The sequence below is a fragment of the Pristis pectinata genome, chromosome 12 (assembly GCF_009764475.1).
Source record: "Pristis pectinata isolate sPriPec2 chromosome 12, sPriPec2.1.pri, whole genome shotgun sequence".
Classification (NCBI taxonomy): Eukaryota; Metazoa; Chordata; class Chondrichthyes; order Rhinopristiformes; family Pristidae; genus Pristis; species Pristis pectinata.
In genome coordinates, this window is record NC_067416.1 from 15,216,644 (window position 1) to 15,240,030 (window position 23,387).

Sequence of the window (23,387 nt, forward strand, 5' to 3'; positions counted from 1 at the left end):
GGAGAGACAAGCAAAAGACCTCGTTGCCCACATATCATCATCTGACCAGGAGACCTGAAAGAAGCTGCATTAGCCATGCCATAGCAGAAAGCAATGAATGTTGGACTGACCACTGTTTTATCCACTCTGTGATCTCATCAACAACTGTTGCCACCACACAATCAATTTTGGAGCTCTTCTCAGACAACACCTCACACACAAGCTGACAACCCAAAACAATAGCTGCTGCAAAGTGTCAACAGTGCACGGATATCCCTGAAGTCCAGTCACAATCCACCACAATTAACACCTGTGAAGAGATTCTTAGCTTCTATACCTGTAAACACCAGGCTAGGTTAAATGCAAATGACTAGGAAATCCAGGAGCTTATTAAGTGCAGATCTATGACATTCTTGTATTGGAAACACTCCCATGCCTCATGGGAAAATGAACTGTTCTATACTCGCCTGAGAGCCGAGGGACAAGAAAAATCCATGATCTAAATAACAGATGGAAGATGCAAAGAACACAGAAGATCCAACAATGTGCTGATAACCATGACATCCTTCAGTCCTGTCAATACCACTTACATCACAAACGCCCAGGGGCCCACCCTACTGAGTGCCAAGAACAGAGGAGGGTTTATCAAGGCTAATGAGGCAGTCATTAGGCAATGCGCCTGTTGGAAAAATCATTTGTAGAACTCTTCAGCTGTGACTTTACATTGACTTGAATAGCCAGGTCTAATCTCACTGGCACCCCACACTGAAAAGAAGTTGAAAATTCCATAAATCAACTGAAAAACAGGAAGACCTCAGAACCAGATGATATTCCCACTGATGTTCAAAAACTTGGTGGAGAGGAACTACAAACAGAAATTTGCAGCCTTATTCCCACATATGGAAATAGGAGGACGTATCAAGGACATCACCAGAGATCCAAGAAAGGAAACTGGGATAGAGATAGTTTGCAGTAACTACAGATGGGCCTCCCTGCTATTTACTATCTGCTACATGCAAGTCATTACAAGAACCTGCCTCAACCATTCCTCCAAATGGGTAAAGAGGTGCTCCCTGAATCACAGGGTGCGCGGTATCCATCTTGAGACACAATGGATATCACCTTCACCACACAGCAGGGAGCAGCAGCAACCATAATACATGATCGTTTTTGGACTCACAATAGCTTTGACTCCATCATTTGAGAGTGATCAATTCTAAATTTACTTGTACATCCTGCATCTGCTACACAAGGCCATGCAAACTGTGATTCTAACCAATGGATCCACAACTTCCTCCCATGCCAACATCCCCAGCACTGAAGCCCTACTGTGACAGGGAGAGCAGGAGAGGGGGGAAGCAGGTGAGTGGGGAGGAGTAGGAGAAAGTGATAGGGGGCCGAGAGCAACGGAGGATAATCAGCGGCTTTTGATATAGGAACTTCCACATCACTTCAACCCCATGTGAAAACGTACTTTCTGAGTTGTGCCTCAATTTAGAGATTTGTCCTCAATTTAGAGATTCCACATCTCTCCCCCAACGATCTCAAGCCTGTCCCTCTTTTTAAACAGTTCAATTACATTATTCTCAAAACTTCTATAAACAAGAAAATAAATGCCTAGCTCACGTAATCTGGATTCATAATTTAACCTTCCAACCCCAGCATAATTTTGATAAGTCTTCATTGTACCCATTGCATCAAATATGGCACTTCCAAGTTACAGAACCTAGAAGTGAATGAAGTTCTCTTGATGAGGTCCAATCAACTGAAGCAGAACCTTTGTTATCAAAATCTGATTTATTTAACAGTTATCAACTGTGCCCCATCCAGGATCTGGCCATCTGTCAGATTCTTCGGGATTGGGGGAGGAAACTGTCCAGCTTTTACAATCAATAGCTGATCTGCAATGCCAGCTTTATAGCTATGAGAGGGATTGAAAATCTGCAGCATTGTATTCTGTGGAGCATCTGCTCTTCTGTCATTCTTCAAATTTTACAATTTCAACTTTTTCATGATTTATTCAATTCATACATGTTAAAATCAACAATTGCTTTAACTAGTAATTTATTTGAACATGTTCACCTCCTTTGTTGGTGAAAGGGAGGGATGGGGGAGAAAGCTCTTTTCGTCTGAATCCAATTAAAGTTCCACTCGTGGCATCGAGCTTTCATTAATTTCATCAAATTCATTACATTATCTGCTTAGGTCTGCATTACTCTTACTTCTAATTACTAATATATATATATATATATATATATAGAATATTCATGGTAATTAATTATTAAACTGAATAATGAATAAAACATGAATTAAAACAAATCTGCTAAAAGCCAGAATGAATCTTCCAGAGTGGTGACATATAGAAATAACTCCTAATGTACTTTCTGAAGTTTGGTGAACAGGACAAATATGCTTAAAAAGTCATGCAGAGTTCCAGTAACTCCCCTTCCCCCAGGTAACAAACTGCAAAGGATTGGTTAGATGTAATGGCCTTTCATTCATTGAGATGAAAATGGTCAGATAAAAGCTATTGATCAAATCAATTAAAACCTAATCAGTTGCTCAGAAGTTCTTATTTTCTGCATTTAATGGACCTGAAATATACAAATGATTAGATGTAAATTATGGTAGTTAGGCCTCAATTTTTCTCAAGCAATCTGCAAATCAATGCATGTGGGGCACCATACGTGAAATAGGGCTGATAATTCATTTTTCCATTTTGTACCCAGTTTTTTGGCTCGGGTAGTGGCTCATTCACTGGACCTGCATTATAAGAGCAACAGATTGATAACAAAAAGCCTTAATGTACTTCACAGAACTTAGAACGGTATAGCACAGGATAGGCCCATCGGGGTACGATGTATGTGCCAAACATGATGTCGAATTAAACTAAATCTCTTCTGCCTGCACATGATCCATATCTCTCCATTCACTGCATATTCATGTGCCTATCTATAAGCCTCTTAAATGCCACTATCATATCTGCTTCCACTACTACCCCTGGCAGCCCGTTCTGGGAACCTACCACTCTCTGTGTGAAAAAACTTGTCCTGCACATTTCCTTTAAACTCTTCCCCGTCACCTTAAACACATATTGTCTAGTATTTCATTTGCATGACAGACTAATGCAGAAACAAATCTAGTATCAAACAACTCTTGCAATGGACCTCAACATTAGATGCCTAACAATAAAAATTTAAGTGGAAAAGAAGCTAATGAGAATAGATATCTCACAGAATGACCCTAGACACTGCTGGAAGAACCAAAAGGCTGAAATTTCATGGAAGGTCATCATCTCCTACATCAGAGCTTCAAAAGGATTTCTATATTCTATAATCTTCCAGCAATGCCAGTTATAAAACAACAATGTTGCATTATTTTGCAAACCTGGTATATATGGGAGAAATTGGGTCGTAACTGCAATAACCATGGGGATTAACAGTACCTATTATACAAGGCAGCAAAACGTATAGCTTAGGGAACAAGAATAAAGAAAATCTTCAAGGACTCTGCCTGAATTCTACCATGGAAGGCAATTAGAAAACTGATATTTGATGGGCAAAACAACTTAGATAGGTCATGTAATGAAACATACATGAACTGATACAATTTATACATCAGAGACAAAAGTATAAGAACGTAAATAGGAGTAGGCCATTCAGTCTCGTATGCCTGTACTACCATTCAATAAAATCGCCGCTGATTTTCTACGTAAGTGCGCTTTTTTACACTAATCTCATTTCACTCGAATCCCTTAATACCTAAAATTCTATCTGTCTTGAGTATACTCAGTGACTAACCCTCCATCGCTGTCTTGGGTAGAGAATCACTGCCCTCTGAGTGAAGAAATTTCTTCTCACCTATGTCCCGAGTGGATGACCCTGTATTTTGAGCTGTGCCCCTTGCTTCCAAGAACCCTGGCCAGGGGAAGCATCATCTCCACATTCATCCAGTCAGGTCCCATAGAGTTTTGTACATTTCATTTCTTATTCTTCAAAACTGTACAACATAGTTCTGGTCTACTTAATCTCTCCTGAAATGACAAATCCACTATTCCAGGAATCAACTGTTGAACTTGGACACTAGACCTGTACACAATATTCCTATCTCACTAAGACCCAATATAATTGGATCATATTATTTCTGCTCCTGTACTCAAATCTTAATACCTTCCTAATTGCTTGGTTTACCTTCAGTAATTTGTGTATAAGGACATCAAGGTCAATCTGAACACAAACACCTTTCAATTTCTCACCACTTAAAAAATACTCAATTTTTCTGTTTTTTACGACCAAAGTCATGCCCACACATTTTTCTACTTTCGATTCCATGTGTTTTGTTCTCTCCCAGTCATTTCTTCTATAAATTCTAAAGTCTTGTCTGCATCTGCCTCACAGCCCACACTGCAACACAGCTTCGTATCATCAGCAAACTTTGAACCCCTCATTCAAATTATTTAAATAGATTTTGAAAGCTTATCTCTTGTGGATCCCCACTGGTTGCACACCCCAAAGCAAAAATAACACATTTATTTCTTCTATTTTCCATCCACTAACTTATCATAAAAAAATGTTGGCACATTACTGCAAATACCGTGAACTTTAACAGTGTTAAATAATCTTTTACACGGCACCTTATAGAATGCATTCTCAAAGTCCAAATACACCCCATCCACTGGTCCCCCTTTATCTATTCAGCTAATTACAATTTCAAAAAACTAAGAGTTGACAAACATTATTTGCCTTTCATAAATCCATGTTAACTCTGCCCAATTTTGTTGTTTTTTTAGTACCTCGTTACCACTTCCTTAATAATCAATTCCTACATTTTCCCCACTACTGATATCAGGCCACTGTTCTATGGTTTGCTTTTTTTTCCCCTCCATCTCTCCTTTCTTTAATAACGTTGACTATTTCTCTCCATAGATGCTGCCTGACCTGCTGAGCTCCTCCAGCATTTTGTGTGTGTGTTGCTCCAGATCGCAGCATCTGCAGAATCTATTATGTCTCAGATTATATTTGCTTTTTGTCAGTTTTGTGGGAACTCTCCAAGAGTCAATGGAATTTTAGAAGATGACAACCAGTGCATCCATTGCCTCCCTAGCCATCTCCTTCAAAATCTTAGGATGCAAGTCTTTATTGTCCTTCAGTCTCATTCATTTCTTCAATGTTTTTTTTTGACCATTGATAATTTCTTTGAGATCCTCATTCACTCTAGACCTCCAATTCTCCAATATTTCTGCGAGGGTTTCTACATCTCTTTCCATGAAGACAGACACAAAATATTTTATTTCTCTATCGCACTCAATATCCAATATAATTTCTCGCCTTAGCACACACGATCCTTCAATAACTTTAGCGCATCTTTTCTTTAATATAGCACATATTTTCTTTTCTTTTTACTTATCTTTAGAAGCTTTTACAGTCTGTTTTCATGGATTCTTGCTAGAGCGCTCCTATATTGTTTTCCTTTATTAATGTTTTGGCTTTAGCTGAATTCTGAAATTTTCTCAATCTTCTTCAGGTGGAGTAGTAACTCTTCTTTAAGTAGCCCCAATGTTAACTACCTCAGATTAGCATGCCAGAAAAAAATGAAACTTCATCTGCAGTAAATGTCCTTTTCAAGTAGCAATTCATTATCGGAAAAGCTATAATTTAAAACGTGTTGCAACCTTTTAAATATATCCTTTCAGCCAGAACAAACTGAGCCAAAATGTAGCAATACGAATGTTACGTATGATCTATTTCTACCATTCAGGATTTTTTATCTACTTACACTTCTTCCAGTTATGTTCTGTTATTCACTAATGTCATCACCAGCTCCATTACCACGTTGGTCTTTCAATTTCTCCAACTGTCCACCCTATCTGACCTTCACTTTTGGTCTCTTCATCCCTCCCCTTTTCTTTACATCTTAAAACTTGTTTTAACTGCAACTTTTCTCAGTTCTAATAACAGGACATCAAGCTGAAACACTAATTGTTTCTCTCCCCACTGGTACTGCTGGAATAACGGGTACTTCTAGCATCTGCTGTTTCACGTAGTGAGGCAAAATGCCACAATAAGAGTCCATGCTCCCATTTTCAGGATAGAAATTCCAGTGACATGATAAACGGTGAAAGGATCTATCCATCATTAACACCACACATGCAAGATGTAGGATCATTCAGAGGCTCTGCAGACTTGAAGAGAGAAATTCCACCCAGTCTTGATGCCACCCAGTATTTAAACCAATTAAGAGAAGGTAAGACAAAATGCTACCAGAAGCTTTGCAAACATATATTGCAACAATTCAAACAGATCTCACCGTGTCTGTGTGGGTTTCCTCCGGGTGCTCCGGTTTCCTCCCACATTCCAAAGAAGTACAGGTTAGGAAGTTATGGGCATGCTATGTTGGCACCAGAAGTGTGACGACACTTGTGGGCTGCCCCCCAAAATCACTACGCAAAAGGTGTATTTCACTGTGTGTTTCGATGTACATGTGACTAATAAAGATCTTATCTTATCAGAGGCGATGATAAGGGTGCAGAGAAGATTCAGGACAATAATACCAGAAATGCACAGTTGTAACATCAGAACAGGATGAATAGACAAGCTCTCTTTTCTCTTGAGAAAAGGCAGCTTAGTAGTACCCTATAAAGCTCTTCAGATTTATGAAGGGTTTTGATAGAGTTTATGCAGAGAGAATGTATCCACATATGGGATAGAGCATATCATTACACAATAGCCACTAAAAGAAATCCAACAAGGAAATCAGAAGCAACTTCTTTACCCAAAGAGTAACAACAACGTGGCATTTGCTATCTCAAGAAGTGGTTAAAGTGAATAGATGTATTTAAGGAAGGCTAGACGAACACGAGCAAGAGGAAATAAGACAGTTGTACTGATAGATTTAGATGAGCGAAGACAGACTGTTGCATAAGCACTGTCCCAGTCTGATTTGGCTGAATAGCCTGATCTTACCTCATTCTATGTCTATAAGCAGAGGTGACAGCAAGTTTGTTGGGGTGGAGGGAGGGAGGGGTCTATTTTTATCTATTTGCAGATGGAACAGGGACAGCCACTGCACTGTGCAGCTTGTTTATCACTTGCCATTGGGAAACACGAGAAATGTATTTCCACAGGATAACATACAAGATGGCCAATCTCTTATAAACAACCATGGGGAACTGAAAGATGAATTGAGGCAAGTGGTTAAAAAACGAACAACTGCAAAACATAATTCACAGAGACCCACTGCTGCTGCTGAAACTGTTAATAAACATTTCCTTAATGTACTGTATTATCGCACTAGAAAGTCTTTCATACAATATCATAATTTTATCAATCAGTGATGCTGATCAGCACACAGGCATCGGAAGAACCAGAATGATCTGATTATGTGCTGGGAAAGTAAGAAAGTTCTTCAAGTGTCCCCACTTTAAGGTAGAGATTACTGTCTCCCTCTATTATGTACAAAGTTTTTAATCATAAATGGCTATATGTATGCCACCAAGTATTGCATCCATATTTCAAAATAAGAACAATTAACTACAAAATTCTGTCCTTAATTTGCCTGGAACATCTATCGCCACCTCATCATATTGCAGACAAGCAGTTCAACTTCTAAATATGGCGGATTATCATGTTCTAAATTTATGCATTCATGGAACATGGATGTCACTAGCTTATACCCAAAGTGAGAAGGGAGTTAAGAGTCAATCACATCGTTGGGTAGGAGTCACATTCTGTCCAGACTCATTAGGATGACAGATTTCGTTCCCTGAAGGACACGAGTGAACCAGATGGCTTTTTATGACAGTCCTGTAGTTCCATAGTTACGGACGGTTACTGAGACTTTCAGATTTATTGAATTATTTGAATTTAAGTACCCCAGCTGCCACAGTGAGATGCAAACTCATGCCCCTGCCTCTACACCACCAAATAGAACCTAGGGATATTTCAAAGTTATTTGGGAAGTTAAAATTTTGAATTGATATATATTGGAAAATAGAAATCTAGTTATTAAATCTTACAACTAAGCAACTTTAAATGGTGAGAAATCTGCATACAATTTAATTTTAATGTGACTCTGGGTAAAAAGCGATATGCCCACTTCAAGCTATTTGCAGATGGAACAGGGACAGCCACCCCAGTGTGCAGCTTGTTTATCACTTGTCATTAAAAAACACAAAAAATTTATTTACACAGGATAACATACAAGATGGCCAATCTCTTATAAAACGACCATGGGGAACTGAAAGATGAATTGAGGCAATCAACCATCTGCCATGAGCAACAGAAAAGGACTATAGATTTTAAACACGGTGATGCACACAATATATTGAAGTGAAAACTAAGGAAAACTAACAATGTATTTTTACACATTTAAAAGACAACAATGAAAAGGATTTATCCTTTGTACTCATCTGAAGCCATATTACTTAAGAACACAAAGACTTATCAAATGCAAATGTAGTCAGAAACAGCAAGGGCTGTTTGCTTATGACGTCTATAATTTCAAACCACAGCATGTGCAACTTCTAATAAATAATTAATTCTTTCCCAACCCTCTGCAAAAACAATTTGAAATGTCAAGGAATATTGCCACAAAATGTGAAATTTAGATCAAGACCTTTCAATACCTTTCCAACAATACGTATTTAATACATGTATCTGCACAAAGATCAAAACACATTTCAGTTTAGAAATTTTGCACTATAATTACAACCGATCAATTCAAATGTACATCACTAAAGCAAAACAAAATCACAACTAAAGAGGTAAGTATTTCAATTAAATGTTAAAAAAAAAGGCAAGTTTTCACTAAAGAAACTTGGACACGAGTCAAGCTTAAAGAGACTCTAAATTCTGTCAATGAAACAATGCAAAGGGAAATCAAATTCCCTAACATATTTTAGCTTCATTTATCCACTAACTGGAATACTATTAGAAATACAATCTGTAACATAAAAATACATTTACAGAGCCTGGTTCCAGAGGAAAAATCTTAATAGCTTAATCTTGACAGGATGGGGTGCAACAACAACGTCGTGTCAAAAGTAAATCTAGATGTCACACATGCAAGGATAATATGCTGCCAACTAGCCTGCTAGCCATTTACAGCTTTTCTAATTGGGCCTTTGTCTTGTAACAAAGACTGTCTGAACTCCTGGACTCTTCATTGCCCATGAAAAAATGGAATGAGTTTTGAAGCCACCACAAATATGTAATACTTTCATTAGAAAACCTGAAAAGAATTAATTTCTATTACTTGGAAGTGATTTGGAGGAAGCTGGTAATGAACAAGAGTGTACTATCACATTTTTTATTGAACAGATGAGAATAACAATACAAGGCTACAAATAGCTTTTATTACTCAGACACACCAGCACTCAATTTTCACAGGTCACCGATTCTTCCCTAACCAAGACAATTTTCCCATAATGACAAACACAGTGACATATGAACAACACCATAAATATTCAATCTTAGCCGAAACAGACAAGACTGTGTTGGATGAAAAGCAAGAACAACAACAAAGATATTCTTCCACAGTTAAAAGCAAATTTTAATTTGGGAAGCTGCAATAGCCTAGACATAAGTAAAACTACTATAGCCATGTTTTATTCAACATCCAGCTGTTACAAAAACCAAAGCTCTATTCTATGCTCAACCCCTGTATTGATCCAAGATTAGCAAAGATTTGAGGACTTTTCCCAAAATAAATAGATTTCAGAGTTTAGAACTCATAAGAATTTCAGTAACAAGTCAGTTTGATGAAATAGGTTTTTAAAACACTGCAGATTGAAAGTCAGAATTTACAGACCAAATGAAGATTCATCTGCTAAATTACTACATTGGGGATGGCCTGGGAAAATGCAGTTCAGTTGAGTTGACAAGCTTCTACGAGAGCCAAGTGAGCGACAGAAAACTAAGCAATTGAGTTCAGGCTCTGGAATTCAGCTTAATGCCACATCCCTGTGAAAACCAACTCTTGAAGCTGGGGAAATAGGGAGCATGACACAGCCGAATCTTATGGTTGACACACAGGTTATTCATAAAATATACCAGTGCATCCCCATGCCCTCACTGGTAACTGATAACATAAGAAATGGAAGTAGGCCATTCATCCCCTTGAGCCGATTCTATCATTCAACGTGACAGTGCTGAAACAGTACCTCAGCTTCATTTTCCCACCCAATCCTTTGATTTCTGTAGCATACCAAAGATTCTCAGCCTTGAACATACTCAAGGACTATGAAAAAGATTTTAAATTCTCATCTGCATTAAGTGACACAAGCATTGTATTGCAACTCTGCTCTCTCAATGAGATTATCTAGTATTGTTATAAACGAGTGGTGCACAAAATTGTGCTTTAAGACAGTTTGCATGCACAGCAGATCATTGGTTGAAACTTTTGCCGACACTTCTGATCATGTGTTCTGTTAGCACCACTTAAATACACAGTGATATCAAACAGCAGAGAGAATTCATTTCATTTCACTAATGAAAAGCATCTGACTCAACTTTATCCACAACCATGGAGTACAAGACACAAAGCTTCCTCCATGTAGGCTTCTTGATTAATTGCTCCTCCCTCCTGATGCTGTCGTTCTCTGACGGTATCCCTGCCAACAAAATTTTATGTTCTTTCTGAAATTCCACACACTCTTATCTCCATGAGATCTTTTATCTTGACCCCACCCAGCAACGCTCACCCCAACAGACATCCTCTGTGGTCTCAACTCTTTGCAATGGTGGGACACCACTGACGTCAAGGGCCTTGTACATAATAAAATAGTCAAGCCTGTGCTTCAAGAGATGAAACCACAAGGATTATCACAGGCCATACTTTAGACATCCCTGTCCTTAGTTCGAATAAGTGGAAAACATCCTCACTCATTCTATCATCTCTGGAACCACTCTGGTGCTCTACACTGCATTCACTCCAAACCTGGTATATTCTTCCCTGGCAATGCAGACCAAAACTGAATCCAGTATTACTGTGAAGAAGCTGTGCAGGAGGAAAGGACAAAAACAATCTGTAGATTGCATTATAAAAAATTCTGAATTCACACTAAGCATATTAACATCTGTTTTTGATGTACCAGATCAATGTGCTGCATAAACATTAAAATATGATTTCCAAATAGAAGGCAGCTGTTCACAGAGTAAGTTTCCAAATGTTCACAAAAACAACTGTCAACATTTGAATATATTCAAAATTATAATCACTTTGAAAGAGTCCTATAAAACAATCCCCAACCATAAACACAAGAGCTTCAAAAGGGTACATTCTGTAAAGATGGGCAAATAGCCATAAATGTACATCACCTGCTGTTAATGTATTTTCTGTAGGCTTATCAAATATCCCACTTACTTAAAATCCTGTACATGTTTGGAAATTCTTTTGCTAATCAAATTAAATGATATACAGTTTTATAGGAGGCCAGATTCTATTATTTTTATTCTTGAGTTCATCTCATGCCAGTGCATCAGGCTGCAGAAGAATAAAGTGAACACTATTAACAAACACACCAACGTAGCTGCAGATGAGAGTAAACTCCTACCTTCACAGAACATACAGGCACTTGACAGTAATGTTTCCCTCTCCCACCAATTCAGCAGCTACAGCATGAATCCATAATACTGAAAATTCTGCCCTCAGGAGTATGATGATGAAGCAAATACACTCATCCAGCACATTCTCTGCCACTGACACGCCTGCTTCCAAGTCTCCCTCATCTCTACTCCTCTTACCACAATCTCATCTTTGGAGCACATCCTACAGTCTCCACTGAAAAGGCAAAAAGAATCACAACTTATGTCCGAAGGGGAAAAGAGTATGCCATTGTGAAGTAAAGCCTTAAAACATGTCAGTTTTAAATATATTTTCTATGGATACAACAGATTTCACATTCATGGCAGATTCTTAACTTCGGTTGGATCACTGGAGGCACAACCAAAGGATTCCCATGAGTATGGCAGGAAAAATGTGAAAACACAAAAAACTTGCAATAATATATCTTCCATGTCCTCAGGACATCCAAAATGTCTATTATTGCCAACAAATTACATCTGAAATTCTGGGAACTGCAAGGAAAGCTGGCAGAAAATTTGCACACAAGACACAGAATGCAACAGATTCTAAGAGACCTTGTGCAAGCAATGCAACATGCTTTGCAGAGACCAACAGTAAGCTAAAATAATGTGGCAGCATTTCAAACAAAAAATGCATTTTATCCACTGATTAAAAAAAAGCAGCTTTGGTGTGTCAGATATCTTTTTGTGACAGGAAATACATATTTGATTTCTTTGTCTGCACCACAATCTCTACTTTCAGCACATTTTAAAAAGTAGTATTGTTGGCCCTGAAATATGTTCTAAGATGTACACCACAATAAATCAACACTGAATTGTCTGGATTTCGACAAAGCAACTGCTCGGGAATACCAGAAACAATTAGCTACTAGCTTTCCCAGAGAAATGCCACTTTAAAAGAAGTTCACAATGAGAACATTTTCATAAAAATAATGTGGCTATCATCTCAAGACTGGCCTTAAAATAAAACATTGGTCCAAAAGAACCAACTCCAATTGACAAATATGAGTATACTTACTTTGAACCTTAAGTCCCCAGAGTGAGCACTAATAATCAACTCCTTTCTGACACAATAAACTCACAAATATACATTGGACAAGTGTTAATCTGAATATATGCTACTGAGATTTACTGTCTAGGAAGACAGACTTATACCTTCTGATGTAGCACCAAGGCTCAATGACCTGAATAACATTCAGTACCTAATTCCGATGAGTTTTTATTTCCAGTACAGTACCCAAAGTGATATTCATTACCATATCTGTTTGAACACAACAAGTGATCACAAACAAATATGACTACACTAAAAATGGAATCTACCTAGGGACATTGGTTTGATGTTACTACTTTTTCAATTTCAACTCCTTAGGAATTAAATTTTGAACTGTATTTGAATCTGGAACTCCAGCCATTATGCACTAAAAACAAATTGTTGTCAGCAGTCAAGGATTAAAAAAGTAAGCTACTCTTTTTTTGATGTTCAGCAGACTGACATAAATCCAGGCACCAAGTAATTTTGACTTCATTTGTTTGCAGCATAATCACAGGATTTTAAACAGAAAGAGATTGTTCAATGCCTCCAAGCTAACACAAGCATAAGATATTTCCTTTGTTTCTCTGTACTCCTTTGAAATGTATAGCTGAATTAGTTGTAGGTGGAAAAAAACAAGAAAGGTTTTGCTGCACAGATCTTCATTCACATATAGATCTAAAATGAAAAACGCCAGCATCATATTCCATCACTAAAAAGACTATGTATAAAGCCCTGAAGGTCATAGTAGTTAATTCTGTGCATAACCTGAGTCTACTATCAAAAGCAAATTGCTGGTGGAACTCAGCAGATCAAGCAGCATCTGTGGTGGGTGGGGGAGGGGAAAAATTGCCTCCTCAGTCTCCACCACCATCCCATCCCCCCACCAGGTTCCATCTGCCTTCCTTTTCCTTGTCTGCTTCCACCCATCACCCACCTGCCTGTCTCCCAACTCCATCCCACCCCTCCCCACCTGGCTCCTTCTGCTGCTCATTATCCCTCACCCCTCCTCAGTCCACCCATTAACTACCAGCCCCTGTCTCACCCTTCACCTCTCCTCTTTATACTGGCTAACTTCCTCCTCCACTCTCAGACCTGATACATGATCTTGACCCAAAATGTTGACAATTCCTTTCCTTCCTCAGATGCTGCTTGACCCGCTGAGTCCCTCCAGCAGTTTGTTTTTTGCTCCAGATTACAGCATCTGCAGACCCTTGTATTTGCTGAGCCTAATACTGCTCGTTTGTCGACCAAATTGCAGAACAAACAGCAAAGTTTAAATATATCCGTCCTATTCCAGAATACTGCACTGTCAAAAGTTTTGGAAATTCAAGAGCTGCACAGAAACCAAAGTGCAAAATCCAGTGAAGGTGATACAATCTAGGCCAAAAACTGTCCTCAGATGAAATCCACAAAATACTCACTTTCATCCTTCCTCTTTATCTTCAACCTCTGAAGTCTGAGTTCACTATTGCCCACTGTACAAGCACCATCCAGCCACTAGCTTGCATACAATCAGCATCAAATCCAATTTGTACCAATTATATTGACCGGAGGCATCAGAGCAGCCCATTTATGGCCCTCCCCATCATTTTTCTTTTTGACCGCATCACGGTTGAGTAGTTAATGCTAAGATAACCAACAGATTGACTTACAAACATGCAATGCCAACATGACAAATTAATAATAGTTTAATACATTTGTCCTCTAAGACAAGTGAGTTTCCTCCGGTTGCTCTGGTTTCCTCCCACATTCTAAAGACGTACAGGTAGGTTAATTTGGGTTTAAAATGGGCGGCACGGACTCGTTGGGCCGGAAGGGCCTGTTACCACGCTGTAAATAAAATTTAAAAATTTAAAATTAAATAGGGTAGCTGACCACTCAATCACAACTTTTGTAACTTGTGATCTCACAGCAAACCCTATATAATTAAAAAAAAATTACAAAATTAACCTTTCAAGTACAGAAATTTATTCTAATACAGCAAAAAAAATCTGTCTCAATGTAAGGCTACCTTCTGTGCAATAAAGATGCTAAAAAATCAAAAAAGAAGTGCATTAGTTTTCCAACAATATGTCATTTTGATGCACGTTGCAATCCGAATGATTATAATTGTTCTGAAAATATATATTGCATACACAAGGCAGATAAGGCACTCCTCCATTTCTCTCCCCACCTTCACTTTCTAGTAATGTATGGCAATTTCTTTATCAAAGCTTTCAATGACAGAAGCCCCATCTTTGAGGAGATTCGAGACTCTCATCCCTCCAGGGAGCTGCCCTATCAGTCACAATCCTCACTCCAGCATGGAAAATTTAATTTAAAATACTGCAGAGTCTGGAGCAGTGGAATGGGGAGATCAATGTTGCAGGCAGTGAAATGATATATATCTATTAATCCAGTGGATAAGTACTCTGTACAAGGACTGCCCGAGGTAGTCTTTTCTTCTCTTTATCAGTTATGCTTGATTTACAACAAAAGGAAACATGTTAAGAAGGAAGATTAGAAAATTATTTCCTGCACAGCATTTACTGACTGGCTCAGTGCATTCGAGAAGGAACCAAACACTGCTGAGTCCTAATCACAACATAGGCACCTGGTGCAATGCCAAAAGATGAGTTTCTGAACCCTCTTCTGACATTTTTCAGAGCAAACATAACTGAAAGGGAAAAGTTAACAAAGGAATACAGTGGCAATTGCAATTCACTATTATCAACCTCCTGTACTGACATGAACTTTTATTGCAACCAACAAGCTGAACATTCCAAAGGGCACTTAAAGAAAGGCACACTTTTGTTTTGTGTAGCTTCAAATAAATGTGTGATACTGAGATATTGGGTGGTTACAGTAATAATATAACTTACATAAAAAACAGATGTTTCAGTTTGATCTTTAAATAACAATGTAATTTACCTTGACACTGATCAGTGTCTAAAGAAAAACATCAGTGCATTCTCACCTGGAAACAGGTGGTGTTGTTTGACTGTCAACTTTTGAGATCACTAAAACTAAAGATAATTCCAAAGATTTTACAAAGCATAATGTGGAACACAGACATCTAATGAGTGCAGAGCACTGGATGACACTTCTTCCTTGGTGGCCTGGACTCGAATTAAATTGAGACTGACAACCTCTATTCTGAGATAACTATAGCAGAGACTTTTGAAAGTCTCTCTCAGAGCCTGGAGTAAGCACCAGCTGCAGAAAGATAGTTAAAATTCACATCTAAAATGGCAGTCTCAAAGCACAGAAACCACAGACAGAACCATAGAATACTCCATCTGATTTAACTATCACACTTGACTATTATCCCAGCACCTCCATTGATAGCTTCATTTTGGAGCAAGGATTCCATCAATTAAATCTATGGCTCAGCTATTTGTCAAGCCTACCCATAAACTGATCAGACATTAAACCCATGCAACGTTGAAGTACTGACTTAATTGTCCTATGGAAATGACTATTTTCCAGTGAGGTGAGGATGAGGTTTGAGACATTGGTGGCCCCAGGAAAGCAGATACTGTCATTAATGTGTTACTTTGTTGGTAGCACCACAAGGGTCAACATTGTGACGTCCTGGCATTGATGTTCAGCAAACACTGCATCCCCAATGTAATATCCTTGGCAATTAAACAGCAGACAAGTAATTTTCTGCTTGATACAAATTCAAACAGCACTATCTACTTTAATGGAGATATCAAGATGATCATAAAAAATACACCTTGTTATGACAGCTATGTGGGAAGGTGTAATTGGAAAATTGGTCAGCGGCCACAGGAAGTTCATTAAGAAAGCAAAAAAGATGCTGTTCTGTGATGTTGTACCTGTGGAGCATTGTTCAGATTCTGGCAGGGCATTGGTGCAGAAAAAAAGCATAGCTAGTGTGACCCACTGAATTCACTTGCCAAATGCTGCCTCTTTTACTATTGCCAGCCCCAACTTTTCCACTTCTTTGTCACCAAATGGCCTGCAGTATTTCTGATAATGTGGGAGAATGGGGAGAGTCAGGCAAAATGGAAAATGGGGGAATAAAGATGTATCTAAGAAAAAGGCTGCAAACAATAAGGGATGAAAGGGGAAGGTACTGAGGCTGATAGATGGCTTAATGAGGTGAAAAGGTAGAGAGTTTGATTGGGAGAGCTGAGTTACTGGAAAGCTGTCAGGCAGAAAATGGAGGAAGGGATAACAGGGAAATGAATGAGAAAAGAATCAACGTGGAGGAAAATAATCAAGTGCAAAAGATAAGTTAAGCAATTGCAGTGGATTTGTAACGATTGGGAATGGCAGTGGCAAGGATGGGTGAGCACCAATGGATTGATAGGCACAAAACAAAGATAAACTGAATGCGACAAGGAAAACAAATTATGTCTAAGATATAAAGCATTAACAGGTATATGGAAGGAACAATAGTAATTGCTGAAAGGGACTTGCAACCAAACAAGCCTTCATGACCTGATCTCACCCCATGTTCACCATTCCCTTCCCATTGCTCCTCCAGCCACTAACCTGCAACCCTTGCTCCACAGGAGCTGTCCAGGAAACAAAAAAACATATATTCACCTGTGTTTGAACGTACGACAACAATTCTATAATATGCGAATGATTTAAGTTAAGCTTCAATGAATATTACATATTAATGTCACAGCTTAATTAAACTGCTAGCTATATTGATACATTTACAATTATTAAATAAAAAACCATTCTTTAAGCAGGACAACCAAATATACTTGAAGTATAAACTAGTTTTGCAGAAGTACATTTTACAGAGAATTAAAAATTGAATCCTCTGATTCAGTGAAGTCTGAAACAAGCTGTATCCTTCATAAACAATGGCACCTACCTTGGAGCCTGATAACATTCCACTGAGCATTTTGGTCCCTTTTCCAATTCCAACCACTACAGTCAAATAATAAAGGAAAGCAGTAATTATTAACACGTGAAGATAGAAAGAAATGAAGCAAATCTGAAATGAAAACAGGAATGGCTAGAAGTGTGGTGCAGCATACTGATCAGGAAATAGATCCTGAGGCCATAATGGATAAATAAGTCTTCCAAGCGTCAGCCCAGGGCTCAGCTGCAGTTACCAAAAAGATGAAGTATGAATCAAAGGGAGTTGTATTGTTGGTGCTTAACTCACTGATTGGACCTCATCTGGATTACAGTGTGCAATTCAGACTTCAATCATGGGAAATACAGATTAAGAAGCAGGCAATGCAGATGATCCTTTTATATCAAATACCGAGGAAAAGTTAACCATGAGGTTTTTGCAACCAACTTTCAAAAATTCATTGTTGTGTTGGAATTGAGAGGAATGCGATAAGGACAATTCTGGAATACAAGTGACCCCTGCATTACAGCCATTTGGGTAACGGAAGTTTGCCCTTACAGAATTCACATATCACCCACCCAAAATTTTGAGAGACAAAATAAAATTCGCTCTCACAGAATTTATGTGTAAAAAGGTAAATAAGTAAACGCAAAATTCATTTTTTTTTTCAAACTCACGTTTCTTGAAGCATGTGCAGATGACTGGCTTCGTGCTTCAGAAAATCGTGATACAGACCATTTTCTAGGAACACAACACTCCCCTCCCCAACCCCCATAATGGGGGGGTTGCCTAAGTGGGATTCTAAGCCACAAGAAAGGCTGCCAAACTACATAAATTTTAAATCTGCAGGATGCCTGGTTCAGCTGCTTTTCACTTCTTTGCATCAAAAAAAAACAAAGTAAGTTATCAGCCAGTACCACAACCAGTTGGCTTATCAAGAAGTGGATCCTGCCACACTGATGAATACTGCTTGCTATTAAAGCCCGAATTAAGATCAGCAGAGCAAGCAAGTATTGACAGCAAAAAGTTCAGTGTAATGCATCTTCTGGGACACACATGAGCAATTTCAAAGGTGGCAGGAGGATAAGACTGCGTGTGGCAACAACACCTAAAGCAGCTAAAAACTATCACTTTTCCTTCATTCTTAAGTGCCTCTTACCAAGTACTCCTGATGCTGCACTATCAAGGGTTCCTCCATGTCCCATTTTCAGAACTTGTTTCTTTCTCTTCTTTGGATGCTGCTTAATGCCAGCTTCTGTTTAATGCAGCACAATTAAAATGTCAGATCGCATAATTCCAAACAGCACTATTTTGCTGAAGATTTATTAAATTATGGTTCAAAGACATTGTAAATAGCTTCAACAATTTTGTAGTAAATTGAAATTAAACAAAATGCACATGCTGAAAATCATTCAGCTTAACCTGCAGAGTGTTTCCAGCATTTTCTGTTTTTACTTCAATTATTTTGTATTTTGTTCAAACCATTTTTTGGAATTTGTTGAATAAAAATTTGTTTTGTTTTCAGATGCAAAAGTTACTCTGCAGTTTATGATGTCCTCTGTAAAGAATAAGACAATATAAAAAGGTGAGACTTTTAACTATAACATCAATGAACAGCATTTTTAAACAAAAAATCATGACTTACAATCTGCATCACACAGCTTTAAAACAAATGCACCAGTAAAGGACAGATTCAAGATAAGGAGGAATGTCACATCCAAACAGTGAAATCTCAAAGGCAACTGCCATTTTGATCTGAAATCAGCTGACAACCTGACAGCAGGGTCTTACAATTATGATGCTGCAATGGCTTCTCATTCACCACAGCTTCCAATTTCCGTGACACAATGGCAGTACTAAATACCAAAAAGCAGTTAACTGCAAATGCATCACACTCAAGTTTGATCGTGTCCTCCTGACATTCACATAATGTGCATCCCAAAGTTCAGATGTTTGAGGCTTTTCAACCTTTTTTAGGTCAATCAATGAAGGAAATAAGTAGCTCCCCTATCAGCTAACCGTAAGCTGAAAATTCTAAGGGTTTCACCTTCACTATCCGAGCAATTCAAGTGTCAATCACTCTATGTGGTCATCATGACACTTGCTCTAAATTATATTCTCCAGTCAAACCAATGCCAGATGTCATGCCAATGACATCTGGATGTCTTTTGTACTGATGATGGTCCTCCCTTAGCCATATACACTTATTCAGAGCCACGAATTCTCCCTCAACTTCCCACAACAAATAATTTCACATCAGAAATCAGCTAAGATATGAATATTTACCTTGTCTTGGGGAATCTAAAGCATCATATTCATTTCAGGGCTTTTTTGTGTTTATACATTATCAGCTGATAAAGTACTAAAAAGAACATGCAGTTACATATCCTTTTGTTCTGTTCCAAAGAATTTCACACACAATTAAGTACTTCTGAATTGATGTAACATTGGGAAGTGCAGCAGTCAAATTATATTTAGCAAGCTTGCAGATATAAATAAAATGATGAATAATTTGTTGTAATTATGTTGTTTGAAAAATATATGCTTGCCAGAGCAAAGTCATTCCCCCACTCCTCTACCAAGTATTCAGTTTATATTATCGAAGAGGTGAACTAGGTGTGTTGCTCATTATAGTTTCTGAGCCCATGCAGTGCACAAACTGGAAGCCGCAACTTTCTTCATTACAACAATGGCACTTCAATACAAAGGTCAACCTGAACTGTTAATTGCTTCTCTCTCCACCAACGTAGCCTGATCTGCTAAGTACTTGAGCAGTTTTGGTTTTACATCAAAAGTACTTCATTGATTGTAGAGCATTAAGATGTCTCAAGGTCATAAAACGATCTACATAATACCGGTTCTTTCCTTACTGATTCAGGAAAAGTGTTCTGAACCTAAGCTTCAGATTTAAAATTTCAACCATTGTGCTTAAATCTTTCCATGGTCTAACCCCTATCTTTGTAACCTCCTGAAATTCACCATGATGACCAATATACACTAGTTTTTAGGAGACAGAAACGACTGCAGATGCTTGAATCTGGAGCAAAAAATAAGCTGCTTGAAGAGCTCAGTGGGAGCATCTGTGGAAGCAAGGGGGTCAATGTTCAGATCGAGATCCTGCATCAGGACTGAGAGCGTAAAGGGAAGAAAGCCAGTAGTGGCGACACTCGTCACTGGGGAAGGTGGGTGGGGAATGGAGGTGGAGCTGCATTCTGAGAAAATGGTCTGTATCACGATTTTTCTATAATGCAAAGCTGCTTCATCTGCATATATGTCAAGAAATGTGAGGTGAGGTGAAAAAAGTTTAATTTCGTGTTTTTATTTGCTTTTTTATCCCCCACATAAATTCCATGAGAGCAAATATTATTCCATATCTCAAATTTCCAGGTAGTGATTTGTGAATTCAGTAAGGGTGAATTTCTGTTACCTGAACAGCCATGACAAAGTGGCTGAATATAGAAGTGAAAGGGAGGGATGTGACAGAGGCTAGTAGGTGATAGGTGGAACAAGATGATGAGTAGATGGAGCAGGTGGCGGAGGGGGAGTGTGGAGACAGAGGCTGTCTGTCTGTCCTCAGCACTCTCCACTGCCATAGTGAGGTCAAACACTCACAAGACGAGCAGCACCTCATATTCCACTTGCATAGCATTAAACACAATGGCACAAGCATTGAGTTTTCCATTTTCAGGTAACCCACTCCCCCTGTATTCTTTTCCCACTCCCAACAGTCCACCCAGATTCTCTATCCCTTTGTTCACCTTTCCATCCTTACCCCCAGCTCCCCCCACCCCCCATTACATAGACTCTTCACCCTCTCCTACCTGGTTCCATCTGCCCATCACCAGCATACTTATCTATCTGTATTTCTTCCATCATAATGTCTATCATTCTGCCTCCCCACCCTTATCTGGTTCCACCTATCACCTACCAGCCTCTGTCTCACCCCTCCCTCTTTATATACTGGCTATTTTCCCTCTATACTCTCAGTCCTGATGCAGGGTCTCAACCCAAAATGTCAACCATCCCTTTACCTTGACTGAAGCTGCTTGACCCACTGAGTTCTTCCAGCAATTTATTCTTTGCCCTAGGTTCCCACTAATCTATAATATTTTGTCCTTGAATAGAACAAATTGCAATATTATCCATCCTTTTACATCTCCATTATCAACAATTACTAAAATGATCAAAACTGGTACTTTGACCAATTTAGTCAAGCAACCAAAAAAGTTTCTTGACTAAAATCAGCTCACCCTAATCAAACTGAAGCCATCCTAGTTTGCACAGCTCACTGTCATCACATTGTGCAGTGAACTTCTGCGCGTCTTCACCAGTTTAGAAATTAATCTGAATAACTGAAAATGTTTAACAAAAAACAATCCTCCGCATGGGGCATGTACAATATCTTCCACAACATATTTGAAATAAAGCTAACACCTCATAACAAAAATAGTAACTTATGGAGCTCTTCCTAACGGGAAGATTCAAGATATTAAAACAAGAACCAGCCAATTCCTAAACTTATTTAATAATAGATTGCAGACTTGATTCATTCCTCTGACAAAGGATCATCAACCTGAAACATTACATCAGCTGAGACACAAGAGAGACTACAGATGCTGGAAATCCAGAGCAACACACACGAAACGCTGGAGGAACTCAGGAAGTCAGGCAGAATCTATTGGTGAGAAATAAACAGTCGACGTTTCGGACCGAGACCCTTCATCAGGACTGGAAATAAAGAGGGCAGAAGCCAGAATAAAAGGGGTGGTGGGAGAGGGGCAGGAGCACGAGTGGCAGGTAAGAGGTGCATACAGGTGAGGGGGGGAAGGTAGGTAGGTGGGGGGGAAGGTAGGTAGGTGGGGGAAAGCGGGAATGATGTGAGAAGTTGGGAAGTGCTAGGTGGAAGAGGCAAAGGGTTGATTGAACAAGATGGAATGTGATAGGACACTAGACCCATGGAATGGAGGTGGGGGACCAGAGGGAGGAAGGTGTGGGTGATGGGCAGGCCGGAAGGGGAGGTGGTGATCTCAGTTCCTTTCTCCACAGATGCTGCCCGACCTGATGAGTCTTTCCCAGCACTTTCTGGTTTTACTTCAGGTTTTCCAGCATCTGCGGTTTTCACTTGATCCATGTCCCCGTTTGCAGCGCGGATCACCCGAGGTCGGGCAACGTTTGCTGTCCGCCCCGGACACTGAAATGGCCGTCAGGCGATGACAAGTGACTTCTCCACCTTTATTTCAGCTGCAAACCCGGGGTCACAGCTGCTTCGCCAGGCGATCAGGAGCTGCAATAAAACGTGTATACCTTCTAAAAGCTTGGATTTCAGGAGATTCAGCACGTCTGCTGAAGTGGGGCCTTTCCTCTTGTGAATTGCAAAGAGCCCGTTGAGTCCCTGCAGCTTCTCGGCCAATCCGATCGACGCCGCGCTCCCCGCCATGTTGCCCGGGCTCCGTCCGCAGGCTCTTACGTCATCAAAAAGGCCTGGCCCCCACTGCCTTCTGGGTGTTGTAGTCCCAAGTGCGCAGGAGGCCAGGACTTGGTGAGGGATCGTGTCCCTGTGCTTTGCAGTGCAGCGTTCAAACTCAGATCCAGCAGTAAATGACAATAAGAATGCAATTGCTGGAAATTTGAAATAAAAACAGAAAATGCTGGAAAAACTGAGCAGGTCAGGCAGCATCTGTGGAAAGTGAAGCAGTTAACCTTTCAGGTCTAAAATAAGATTTCTTTATTAGTCACACGTACATTGAAACACAGAGTGAAATGCATCTTCAACGTAGAGTGTTCTGGGGCAGCCCGCAAGTGTCGCCGCCTTCCAGCGCCAACTTTGCATGCCCACAATTTCCTTACCCATAGGTCTTTTGGAATGTGGGAGGAAACCCACGCAGACACCAGGAGAATGTACAAACTCCTTACAGACTCTTCATCAGCTGTGAGAAAGGATGATATGTCAGCTCGCTTGAACTAATAA

At 39.3% G+C, this 23,387-nt stretch overlaps 1 protein-coding gene across 1 annotated transcript in view; it reads right to left on the bottom strand.

The window, feature by feature from the left end:
• The window catches only part of trub1 (TruB pseudouridine (psi) synthase family member 1), a 39,979-nt gene extending 16,997 nt beyond the window's left edge, over positions 1–22,982 (bottom strand). The window contains exons 1-3 of the mRNA XM_052027502.1: positions 22,724–22,982; positions 18,579–18,674; positions 17,432–17,487 (exon numbers count right to left, since the gene is read on the bottom strand). Coding sequence (XP_051883462.1) covers positions 17,432–17,487; positions 18,579–18,674; positions 22,724–22,856 — 285 coding nt within the window. The 5' untranslated portion in view covers positions 22,857–22,982. The remainder of the gene's footprint in view (positions 1–17,431; positions 17,488–18,578; positions 18,675–22,723) is intronic.
• Between the last annotated feature and the right edge of the window lie 405 nt (positions 22,983–23,387).